Here is a 14,408-nt window from a genome sequence, read left to right as displayed (position 1 = left end):
ATATACTATCTGACAACTAGATACACGTTTTATTGGTCCCTATATTTTATGTCGATTTGTATCCAAAATAATTAGACAATACATATCTATTTAATTTTTAAATTTTCAATTTAGCATAATACACTAACAATAAATCTAAAATAATAATAAATGCTCTAAATTTTAAATTGAATTAAGACTTTTAAGTTTTTACTTTACAGTCACACATACCTGACATACCTAATAATAATTTATGAATTTATTTATCTATTAAGAAAGCTATGTTTACAGTATGATATAAAGATATAAGTTTGTTTTATCAGTTATTAGTTAAAATAACATAAAAAAATATAAATTTTAATTCTACGTTTATGTTAATTTAGTGTTATTTAATCAAATAAACAAATATAAATAACCTTAACACTACATACATATTAAAAAACTGAACAGTTTATGTTTTTATGTATTTTTATAGGATCTGGTCAAATACAATTGTGGCAATTTCTATTGGAATTATTGTCTGATAGTAGTAATGCAGCATGTATAACGTGGGAAGGTACGAACGGTGAATTTAAGTTAACCGACCCTGATGAAGTAGCACGTAGATGGGGTGAAAGGAAGTCTAAGCCAAACATGAACTACGACAAATTAAGCAGGGCATTAAGGTAAATTAACTTATATTTAAATGTGCGTTGTACTACATTCATTAAAATTTAAAAAAAATGTATTTATTAAATCAATTGGCCAGTAAACTAAACATTACTTTTACCACGACTTGCAAACTTCAATAACGTCTACAAATAATTTAGGAAATTCTAAGATTAGTAAACCAACATATTGAGCGTATGATGGAGGGAGATCTGAGGCGTATTTTATATTATTGTTCCAAAAAAAAAATTATGTATTTTTGATCTAATGTAAAAAAATAATGTTGAGTTAGGTAAATCATAATATGGGTGTTAAGGAAGGTTTAAAAATTCAGTTTATTCATATAATATTATATTTTGAATATACCTACAATACTTATTTAAAATTTTGTTCACTTTCAAATAAAATAACTATATGCTGATTTAACTTTTATGCATATTGATTTTTGTTCTTTTCATACCATTTCACCTCGAATATACCTCAGTAATTGGATTTATAGAATGCCCTGTTCTTCGGCAGACACGTATTCGCTCATCCACTGGGTATACCAAAGGGCGAACGTGTAATATATCCTAATTACATGGTTAGGGCGGCAGCAGTCACAGTGGTATGGAAGCGAAGGGGTGTGAAACTGGCTTTTGGCGCTCTAATTGTACGCGAGGGGTTGTTGGTCGGTGATTGCCACTGATTGTGCGTTAATCACCCACGCCCTTCTTCTACGGAGAAAACGCGATACAACAGAAAACGTTTATTAATTCTGTAAGCGCACCAAAGCCTCTGAATTCTCATTTAATCCAGACATTTCGTTTTTGATTTCACCGTTTTAATATGTTTTGATAAAAAAGACACCGAATGTGCTGTCGAAGACTATCCCATAAAATGACAACGTTGTTTTTTAGATTCTAACCAATAAATGTCTTACTTTTACTATTTTTATTGTTTGATGAAAACTAAATGTTATTTGTTATTTACATTTATTTTTAGTAATTGATTTTTTAACCTTTTCTCGTCACTATGTGGTGCAATAATGATTTGAAATTATTTTATATCGCACGGCAGCAAAAGTCATTCGATGTTTTTGATTTGGAAATTAAATTAAGTCTACGGGATTCAAAAAGGGTCCGGATATAAATTGATAATCGTGGGTTTGGAAACCTTTTCGCCGTCGTCTACGAACTTATTACGACTCAAATCATTCCCATTGGCGTAATCCTAACGAATCATCATAACATATACTTCCACATACACCTGATATTTAATCGACCTACATAAAACTTTCAAATAATAATAATGCAAAATTGAGTTTTAATTTAAATCAACATTTAAAAACAAATTGTGATGTACAAAATCTAAATTATTCATACGAAACGCATACAAATTAATGTCATTTATTTATTAAAATTACTTAGACTAAATTTTAATTTTTTATTAGCTATAATTTAAAATATATTATACATTGACATATTATATTTATTTATCGTTTTACGCATTGTTTAAGCTTGGAAGTAAACTTTATTCTTGAAATAAATTTTACCTTGCTAAAAAAATATGTTTTAATCTTTTATCTAATCTATAGGTATTATTATGATAAGAATATTATGACCAAAGTCCACGGAAAAAGGTATGCATACAAGTTCGACTTTCAAGGGTTGGCAGCAGCAACTCAACCAGCTGCTGCAGATCCATCTGCGTACAAATATCAATCAGACTTATTCATGACAACCTATCACCACCATCATCATCATTCTCCAAAATTAAACTTCATTTCACCTCATGCCCCTGGAATAACATCTACTGCAGGTAAATTTAATATTTTATTACAATAAAATTAAACAGAATAAAAATTTTTATCATTAATTTTCCATACCAGTCAACTTTTACATGTCAGAAAGAAATAATATGTAATCATAAAGAACGAAAAGATATTAACCTAAATACAAAAAGTCATTAACTTTTTTTTTAACTGCAATAAATAAAACTAAAAGGATGTATAAAACTAAAATAATAATAATAATAATAATATCAAATTATCAGCGGTTAAAAACAGATTAAGTTGTTAAAATAAATTTAAACATAAATTGTTTTAATTTATTACTTATTCAACGATTATTCTAAAATTATTTATTTTTGTGTTGAATCTCACTATGCATTTAATAAAGCTGAATACATTCACTTAAGTAACGAAATTTTGAACATTTTTATCTAAATCGAAGTGATAAAAAACATATGTTTCAAAAATGGTAAAAGGAATATATGTAACTTTTATTATTTGAATTATGATTCTTATGCAACCCTAACCATAATCGTAACACGTATTTTTAAGCTGACCGTTATGAAAATATATTATTTTGGTTATATTATATATTATCATATTGAAATATTCAGCGTATCTTTGAGTTCAAGTACTAGGCTGAACAATAGATAGTACTATATAATTATAGGTCTTGGATTATTTTAGGTACCTAATATACATGACAAAAAAAAATTGCCGCTCCACAAAAAACATATTTTAAACATCAAAAATTCGGGACCCAACTACTAGTACCTAAAATAATTTAAAACCCAACTCTGATAAGTCTGGTACAGCCGACATTCTTTATAGCTATATAGTATGTACTATATATAATATGTATATTTATTTTACTTTATTATGAATTAAACGGGTAAGACCAATTAAAAAATATATGGTACATATTATAGTGAAGTATTCAATCAAAACACCTCGACGATGATAAATGAATAATAAACAATACATGTATATATATATATATATATATATATATATATATGATACAGTAATCAGAAAACAAAACTAACAAGCCTACAGTACATTATTTTTGATAAAAATGAACAAGACATTTACAATATAATATTATATTCCTCGCTCGAGAAGTACATACAATACTGCTACTACTACTATTAATAATAAATAATAATAACAAAACAGCCAGTCCGGCGGCGTTGAAGGGGAACTATATTATAACGTCTTCGTCGCGTCATTCGTGCATGCAAACAGTGTACGTGTTTTTGTGTGTGATAGGTTTGGGGAGAAGGGTAAACTATGTTATAGGCAAACAACCCGTGCGAAAATCATTCGTATGTAAACGAAGACGACGACGATTGTGCTTTTAAAGCGTGAAAGTCGCACGACCAGGGACCGATGATAGTATACACAATAATATTATATATACACCGCGCGCACAAAAAGCAAACAAAACTTGTCAACCGCACGCATTTTACCGGCGGCGTCGCAATGGAAATTTACATCGAATTCGGAGGTGGCAGTAGCATAGTAGGGTGCGCGCAACGTATACACAATACAAACAATATTATATATATATATATATATATCCAACTGCAAGCGGGTGTGTATTGACCCATTTGTGTGCGTGTGTGTGTTTGTACACCTACTTATACGAGAGAAGGAAAAACCCGAAGAAAGGAAAAAAATGAATAAAAGGACGAGTTTGTACAATAACGTTTACACCTTCATCACCTCTATTATACGAGTATACGTGTATATTATATATATTAACGTATATACACGTTTGCGTGTGTACCTATACTAAAAGTGCAGTGGTATGTCGTATGTGTACTCTGAACTCGACACTATTCTCAAAACGATTTGTTGGGATAAGTTAAATTATCGAAGAAATACGACAGATGACAACAGTAATAATAATAATGTTTATGCAAAACTTGATAAACCTACTCTAAAATGTTTTCTTAGTCGTGACAAGCCAGTGAGTATATATTATAATGTAACTATATTTATGAATTAAGTGGTGTATTTATATTTTATAATGTATCTATACAGACATTTTAACAACACAATATTGCTTATCTTTAAATTTTCATAAATTTAAATAAAAAAATCGTAATCACACGTCAAAGCGTTGAAAATAAACATAAAATTTCGATCTATGCTTTGTTTTATACGCATATATATAATATACTTTTCGCCCCTTTAAAAATTAATTTCCACTGTTGTCGATGAAAACGTTAGCTTTGAGACTTAATTTAACGATATGCAAATGAGAAAAACTTTGGTTTTATATTCAAATGAACATAATATATTAGTTTACATGTCCTGACTGCCGATTCTGAGGATTAACTTAATTGAATCGAGTAAATTATTGTTATCTCAGCGAAATTTACATTTTATATAAGATGCGTACTAATGTACTATACTATTATATCATAATATTGGTATTCTATTTAAATTACATGCACAATAGGGCGACCTAGTTAAAACGTTTTTTGTTTTTTAAATCCATACCGTTTGATACGGTTTGTTTTACTCGTTATCCATGCTTAACTAAGGGCGTAATTTGGTTCATATTTTTTATATTAAAAATTAGTTTATTTTATAACTTATAATAAATACTTAATCTCCCTCTGTTATCCATCAATGGTCTCAATCTTCTGAAACAAAAATTGGTCACTAATTTTTAAAAAAAAATTCTCAACGAAATATTTTCTAACTAATTCAGAAATCAGATACTTAGATACTATTTTACGTATGTACCTTTATCTTAATTAAAATAAATCAATATAGATTAATATCATGATAAATAGCGAAATTCATACTTATAAGTTATAACAAATACAATCTTGAATATTTTAGTGTCTCAAAACATTACTTTTGCAACACCCAAAAATGTTTTATTGTTGCATATATGCTAAATATTATATTGCTATATATATGCTAATTGTAAGTTCGAAGTATTCGATATTTCGAGTATTAATATCCAACATCAAACTGTCCAAATTTCTCAAAGTTCGGAGTATTCTAAAGTTGGATATGCTCAAGAACTCTTCTTTACTGTACATAAAAACGTAACCGATAATACGATATAATATTGTCAAGATGTGATTTATATGGATGTGTAATGTGTATTATAACCTACGCGATCGTGAAATTCATTAGACCCTACTTGGCAACATTATGAGCTCGCGTACATTATATATGTATAATATGTATATACATAGTATATTATGGTATAATATTATATAAAGTCGTCGACAGCAGACCCCACGCGCGGACATTAAGAGCCGGAGATTTAGTGCAAACCGAGCGACCATATTTATACACGCCGAAGCGAATCGTCTGTCTCATTAGCCGTCCACAATGGGCCCTTAATGACCCTGCCGTCGCCGTCATTCGGTCCTTGCCGCGTTTAATGACTGTTGTGTAGCGTTGCGGACCCTTCAATGTGTATGTGACGCGCTATATACTTCTACGCGTGCGACAGCCACCGATGACGCGCTCCGCTCCCGAAGACATTGTATCCAGTGATTTTTCGCTCCGTTGCGCACCGTTACTATATACTATATATAGTACGTATATAATATATTATTATTATACTCACGTCGTTCAGTCGTTGTCGACATCGTTAATCGTCCGATAAACGTAACAACATATAGTATCGTATAATATTACGAGTACAAAAACAATATAATATTATATTGCTTTCCATAATCGATATCATATGAATGATTATTATTATTGTATAGATATATAAATACCGGTGATATCTCGCGATGATTAGAATAATGCAACACACACGTGTAACAATGTCATCAGTCTGCTATGCTGCAGCAGGCATAACGGCAGCGATTCGTATACAGAAAACGCCTGTTCAACGAAATACGACGGATAAACTCAACTATAAATTTTGTTATTTCGAAATTCAAGATAAAATACCATTGCGTAATTGAACTGTAGTCAAGATATAAAAAAATTAAAAAACCTATCCAAAATTAAAATAAGGAATATTAGAGACAAAAAAACAATAATTTAGAATAGTTGTACGACGAGTCTAATGACAAATTGTTTCTTAAAGTAAAACGAATTAAATAGGATTAACCATATCTAACTGAAAATAGTTTTATAAAGTTATAAGATACTTCTTTATCGGAAATCAATAAAAAAACGACCAAAGAGTAGTATAGAAATATATTTCAGAAATTGATAAGTCAATACAAATGGATAATGTAATGAACCGAAATAGATGGAAAAGTTTAGTATAAGACTTAAGGCCTGTAAAGTACTAAAAAAATTTAATTTGATACATATGATTGAGAAATTTCAATTTATTTGTATTTTTTACTACTCATGTTCAGACCAATGCGATTAGGCTTTTTATATATCATTAATTCGTTATTCTTACCTTCCCGTGATGTAAATCGATCATTCTAGTACAATCCTAGCTATTCGTATTTATAATCGTAAAATACACAAAACGAGGCTCTATACCTATAATATACAACAAAAAAATATGTACATTGTACTAAACCACAGCCCAAAAATATAATTATGCTTATTTCACACGATGTGTGGTGATAATAATTGAAAATTGTGTACGCTCGGAAGACACGCGGTTGATATAACGCAACATATTTTATTATACACGTTTATATGTTTGTATAATTTATTTCTAGCCATATGTATAAGAATTCACTGTAATTTTTAATTCTTAACATTATTTTTATATCATATTTATTTATTAATTATTCTTTATTATTGTGTAGTGCCTTTACATTTTTTTCTTTGTGTACGTAAACTTAATATTAGATAGAACTCCTGTCTCCTACTTAAGCTTACTTATGTAGACAAATCATTTTATTTATTTATTTATTTGAATACATAAGTTGTGTAATGATTTGAAATAATAATTTAAATTAAAATAATAATATCATATCACGCGTTCATTACTAGAGGGCGGGTAAGAAAGATAAGAATTAACCGTCGAATGCGAACACAGTGCTTGCGGCAAAACGTCTCGGCCACGCGTATATTGAACATCGTCGTGAGAAACGCGGTGATTCATATATATATGTGTAAGTGTGTGTAAGGAGAGGCGGAAAGTAACAAAAGCGATCGCGGACGAGCTTTCGTCACTCCCGGAAATTGCTTGGCGCTACCGAACCGATAACGCGCACTACATCAACCGCCGCCGACGAGGCTACGTACGGCTATGTACGCACGGGTTCCCCGGGAGCAAAGCGTTTATTAAACTCCCCGGCGGCAACCGTAAGCAAACTCCTCAACGCCCGGACGACAAGCGCGCGGGTTACCCAAACAAAAGCGATCCTCGTCTTTACACGCGTGCGCGCGCGCGCGAGACCGTTCGCTCGTTCGGTGATGAGTCTCTTCGACAGTTTCGCTGACATCCACCCACCCACCCACCCCCCTGCAGCATTCTTCTTCGCGACAATCTCTACATCACCCGCCGATGATGATCGACCCGAAGCGACACACTCCCAATTGTCGAAACGTGCTGTCGATGTGAAAAAGGTTGTCGACGTCGTCACGTGGCTCTTGGAAACTTTCGACCGTTAGACCATAACCACAACCCACACTACGGCGTAGGTACTCTTTCAAAATATAATACTGTTCGAACATTGACGCCCAATCAAGTTTAGTGATTTGAACAAGTAGGTCACGCCACATAAAAAAACTTTCGAGTCATCGCACTTGTACACTACCCGCAAATCGCACGTACACCAGTTGCATTTGATATATTTTTTTTCTTCTTATTCATATAACATAAATATATGGAAACATTTTCGTTACGATATCGCTATAATTTATAAGTTCACACATACGCACATAGCATATTAAGTACCTACAACTTACAATGTACGTGTAATACATATTATATAACATTATAACTTTATAATCTACATATAAATGTCGGGTTACCTGCAACGAGTACATACTATAAAAAACAAAATTAAGTATGCCAAGTGCTGCAGTTGAAAAAATGCATCAAGTGTGTCGATGATAATAATAAAATGTACAACTCATATGGTTTTCACAATAATGGTCTATTTAATTGTAAGTCTCTAAAAATTAACTCGAAACTCAAAATGATTTGACAATTTCTAACGAAAAATCGGTCTGGGATATTTCGATGTGGCTACTTTGGCAAAAGCCGTTTGTACGTAGAGCCGTTTTGAATTTATTAATGTAGGTATATAAATATTCATATATTTTTTACATTTTTCAGTTCCGGTACTTATGAGGAACGTTTAATTAAATTTTCAAACCTTAATTTTAAAAATTGAAGATTTTATAAATTTTTTATTATACAATATTTTTAGTATAATTTTAAATTCAATTAAATGTATACGATAAACATTACGTATAAGAAAATTTACGAAAATATAATATACATAAAAGTTCTCAGTATCTATGAGGAATCTTCAATCTTGTATTAAATTTTCATGATTTTTGACACAGCGAATAATTATATTACGATTATTCATTTTTAAGTTACACCATAAAAATAAAATTATTTTTTTCGAAAATGGGATTCACGTAAAGCCCCCGTTTTTTCGTATTTTTTTTTCTGTTTTTCCCAATTATTAAAAAAAGTAGATATTAAGAATTTCTTACTTTTAACCCCTTAAGATCCAAAGTACTAACTAAATCTCATTTATTATCAAAACCATCCGCAAAGTTAAAAATCGAATCATTTTCGAAGACAAGTAAAAAATTACACACCTATCGACCCATCGTTCTAAAAATCGGGAGCCAGTTGAAACGTCGACAATCAAAATATCGACAAATTAAAATGTCGACGGTTGAAACATCGATAAGTACAAAATGTCGACGGATCATTATATCGACAAGTAAACAATGTCGACAGGTCAATATATCGACAAATTACAATATCGACAAATTAAATTAATTAAAATTATTATTATTTTAATTTATTTAAATAAATACGAATAAATATAAGGATATGAATTATAAAAATCAAATAAAGTATAAAATACGAAATACGAATTATATAAATAAAATAAATATTCTTGGGTATAGATATAAATGGAAATAAAATGTATGAAACATGAAATAAAATAAAATTATAATACCACATACTTTGTCCCAAATGAAAGAGACATAATCGACTTTGACTATTTGTGAACTCTTGTTTAACTGCACTAATAGCCGCATGTTCAAAATCGGTTAAAATATAATCAGACTGTAAAACTATATTATTTTCCGATGCATAGTCTTGTAAATCTTGAAACATACGAATATAACATTGTTTAGACTTACTACTTAAGAGAGCAAAAACCAGAGGTAAAAATTGTGAATTTGTACAATGTTCAACTGGAGCATGAATTGAATATAACTGGTGGAATATTGTTGGTACTGTCTTAAACGTAGGCTCTGCGAGGTAGGTACATAAATAGTCGTACACGCGCGTTGTCGAAATGATCGAAATGATTTGATTTGACCACACCATCACATAAGAAATACCTACTATTTATTTTATCCTTATCTTTGTATACTAAATATAAAAGAATACCGTTCATTTTATCTCAACGTTAAATAATAAAATTTAATTTTTTTTTTCGAAATTTTGTACCTGTCGACATTGTAATTTGTCGACATTTTGTACTTGTCGTTATAATGACCCGTCGATATTTTGTACTTGTCGATGTTTCGGCCGTCGACATTTTAACTTGTCGATATTTTGATTGTCGACGTTTCGTACCAGACCCCTAAAAATCAATACATTTATCGCTCCGCTTAGAATCTAAAATGTTTTTACTCATAAAGAATGAATATGGAAGTTCTAAAATGTAGTTTAGGTATTTATGAATGCATAACGAATGATAATTCTACATAAACAGTCGATTAAAAACTAAATCAATTTAATATATTTAAAAAATAATGAATATTTAAATTAAAAAATTAATAATTAAATATACTGCCTACTTAATTCTTTAAAGAATTATAGAAAAACTATTTTTTTTTTAAAGTTTTTGTATCATAGTCAAAATTATTCATTAATAAGACAACCTCGTAATTTATAATATGTAATATGTATATTATGTATATTTGTTTATTATTACATAACTATAATTATTATTATTTTTAGTAAAATATCTAGTTTTACTGATAGTTTGATTAAAATATAATTATTACAAAATGAGGAACAACAAAATCAATTTCAAGAAATCCATTAGTTTGTAATTTCATTTGTCAATATGTTCGTTTCGGTCGAACACCGAACAGGGGGTTTTGTTCATTGCAATAACCCGTGAAATATTGGGAATAGAACCCTCGGTTAAACCGCTTGCCCGTCGGCAATGGAAAAAAATACATTTTTTGCAATAACGAAGTTTTCCCTTTTGGTTTATATGTTTTTCCGGTGCTAATATTTTGAAACATTGATTCCCATTCTTTTTCCAGACAAATACAATTACGATAACAAAAAGGAAACGATTCATTTAACGTATTTATTATACTATAATATGTGTGTTTTTTAACTTATCAACTTCAGAATTTATTTTAGATTTTTAGATTACCAAATGTTATATAACTAAAAACCAAATCAATTAATTGTAATACAGAACATATATATTAATTTATTAATAAAAGAATAATATGTTTAAATAGTGTATGATTTTTGAATCATTAAATTTAAAATTACTTTCAACATATTGTTCGTAAAAATTCAAGTTAGAATGGTAATGTAGCCTCTATACGTGATCATATGGATATACTGAGATCTCAACTATAGCTAGTAATATTATTGTTTTTAATATTTATAACAAACTACTCTAACTTTAAATGTGGCTCGTTAAAAATGTAATACTAAATTTGTTTTTCGTAACTAGTTAAACTAACTAAAAACAACTTAATCGTTGGTAAAATATTGAAATAGACTATATTTAATATAGTAGGGATAATTTAAAGTTTACATTGCTTACAATTATTACTAAATTTTTATTTCGTTCGAATTTGTTTAGCATTTTTGTACAATTAACATAATATGTGTATATTATATTTATATATTCTATGTGTCTAATACATAAATCTACACAAGCTGGCATAGCATTGGCATATTAATTTGACTGAAATTTCACCTTTTTTTAAAAATAAATTTAAAATAGATATCTCAAATTGTTTTGAAATATACCTTATAGAACATCTGTCTTCTCTGAGTTTATATAACTATATTAAAAACAACTATTTGTGTGATGTGTGATATCTGGTAGGTATCTCATATGATATTGATAAATTATTTTTATACTTAACTAGTTATTTTAACATTTTATAGTCCCTTCTCGATAATTGTAACTAATTTTCCCTTTAAAAGGATCCCTTTTATCTCACACATTAATTGACTTCTTGAATTTTTAATAGTATATTGCATTATCATTAATTTTTATTTCATTTTTAAATTTTTATGCGAAAAGAGACGTGAACGAATAAAAAAATTATTTTTAGGCTAAAGTGATCTTGCCCCCCCCCCCCCTATCCATCCAAGAGAGTGAGCGTGATCCACTAATCACCCCAATATATACGCTACTGATATGATATTTACATAATATATTATTATATTCGTGTATTGTTGTAAGTCTTTTAACTCAAACGCGTCATACACGTATTATTTATTTGCATTTTACAGGTAGCATATTTCCATCGGCGTCATCGTATTGGACCAACCCAGGTGCCAACCTTTACTCGAACATTGCCGCTGCGTCTGCGTCGCATTCTATGGGCCATCATCACCACCACCCAGGCGCAAGTACCGGTGTCAGCCACCACACGGGAGTCTCACCACACCTGGCAAACTACTCACACTACGCGTCACCATGACCGACGGATGTACACTGGGCCACCAGGTCGCTGCCAGGCACCAATGCAGCCCGGGCTCCACATCCATATAAGCACACCGAATGAATAATTCCTAGTGGCCCTAGTCATCATTTACGTGCTTAATTTATCACAACAATACAACATTGTTTTTCAATCGTTGTAATAATCCAGCGAAAACATAAGTCCAATTTCAAACCGTTATACTATATCGTATTTTATGTAGATATAACGATAATAATAATAATAATAATACAATATAATTATATATCCGACACACAGTTAGAATCTCACCAGAGTGGAAAGAACGGCGTACGAAAATGCATATTAATTTCATTGTACGCAAATAAATTTTAATTATAAAAATACCTTTCGTCTGTGCAGCCGCTAAGTGTTGATTAGTTTTAGTGTATTAAAAAAGTTCTTATAAGACGAAAAAACTGACGCGCACACCCACACACACACTACACAGGTTATGAGCTCATGACAATCAACTCGTATCAACAATGTACAGAATACACCACGCAAAAGTATTAACTAAAAGTTCTCATGCTAATCAACATCATAACTGTAATTTGTACTTTGATTTAGAACTACGTACACACCTGTACTACAGGTAAGCGTTTAAACGTGATACTGATACATTATATTTTATCGGTCAATTTTGTGATTTAAAAAACGATGATTTTTATTTAGCTGATTCTGTGAACTTATCACAAAATTATTAATTTTTTACTATTTATTATGGTTGTAACTTTTAGGTTTTTAACCTTTTTTTATTAACAACTCATTTTTAATTTGAATATTTTACCAGCCTATGCTTATCTAACCTAACCAAGATTGACTGAAAAAATGAGTGTAGTGTACTAGTGTATTAAATGCTTTAAACTGTATGTAACGTGTTAAACAACTCGTGATAATTCTATACAAGTACAAACTTAAAATCATATATCCTTATTTTTGCCTTGAGCAATATTAATTATACAATAATATAGCCTACCACTTATGTACGTACTTTTATTGAAAAATACATATAATATACTAAAATAATAATTATAAACTAAATAATTAAAAGCAACTAGTACAAACAGAATTTTAACAAAAGTATTATTATTTTATTTTATAAAAACAAATTTAATTTAAATGCTTGTAACTATAATAAACTGAACACTCAGATATTAATAATATATATTAAAGATATATGCATTCCTTGAATCAGTGAAAAACCAAAATCATTATTCCAATAGAATTTACAAGTACAAATGTTAATATACTAATAATTGTTATTTCCTATTTACTGCAAACATTATATTGGAATATCAATATTATTTAACATAATATAACACTTATTCTAGTCATTTTGTGATTAAAACTGGCAATTCAGATCTCGTTTCTTGATAAACAAACCCCTTATTTGTATTAAACAACAGTGTTTATTATTATTAAAAAATATTTATATAGCCCACAATGATTGTACAAGTATAGTACAACATTTTCCATTTGTTTTGTTAGATACTTTATGTATGAGTTATGACAATCTATCATAGCTATAGATTATATATAAAAAAGTTTTAAATTTCAATGTATTATAAAATAATTTATATTAAGGAAATAAAAATACTTAGCTTTGTGCTAAAGTAAAAGTAAAGTGCAATATACATAATTATACATTTTTGTTTTAATAGATATAAGAAATTTAGTTAGAAGTTTAATTTGTATGAATGTAATATTAATCTTTGTACAGGCCTTATACTAATAGAAGGCATCAAAACTAGTCTTATACGCTATTATATACATATGGTCATTACATTTATTATAATAGTGTCATCAAATAATAGAATGACGTTACACACTGTAAATACAATTCCGTGTTGGAGAACGAAATAAAACCATTATTATACTGTGTTTTTAATTTGTTATCTTAATTATTTCTATCCTTTTTATTTACATAGGTATTTCTTAATTTTCTTGGCAAATTACTACTGTTAATGAAAAAGAAGTTTGAATTTATCTGACAATTTCAAATTTTAAATACAATAAGCACAATATTATATTAATAAATATGTTTGAAAATGCCCATTCATTCAATGAGAAGCGTGATAAAATGTCACATAAATATATACAAATATGTACATCTATGTAATATATATGTATATAA

At 29.4% G+C, this 14,408-nt stretch overlaps 1 protein-coding gene across 2 annotated transcripts in view; it reads left to right on the top strand.

Moving 5' to 3' along the window:
* LOC132921584 (DNA-binding protein D-ETS-3-like) overlaps nt 1-14,162 on the top strand; it is a 55,482-nt gene extending 41,320 nt beyond the window's left edge. For both annotated transcript variants that reach the window (XM_060984681.1, XM_060984680.1), the window contains 3 exons: nt 455-644; nt 2,204-2,427; nt 12,063-14,162. In XM_060984681.1, coding sequence (XP_060840664.1) covers nt 455-644; nt 2,204-2,427; nt 12,063-12,253 — 605 coding nt within the window. In that variant the 3' untranslated portion in view covers nt 12,254-14,162. The remainder of the gene's footprint in view (nt 1-454; nt 645-2,203; nt 2,428-12,062) is intronic.
* The last annotated feature ends 246 nt before the right edge of the window (nt 14,163-14,408 follow it).

Source organism: Rhopalosiphum padi, chromosome 2 (assembly GCF_020882245.1).
Source record: "Rhopalosiphum padi isolate XX-2018 chromosome 2, ASM2088224v1, whole genome shotgun sequence".
In the NCBI taxonomy this organism is placed as follows: domain Eukaryota; kingdom Metazoa; phylum Arthropoda; class Insecta; order Hemiptera; family Aphididae; genus Rhopalosiphum; species Rhopalosiphum padi.
Note: the sequence above shows the minus strand (reverse complement) of the source record. Positions and strands in the feature narration are given on the sequence as shown.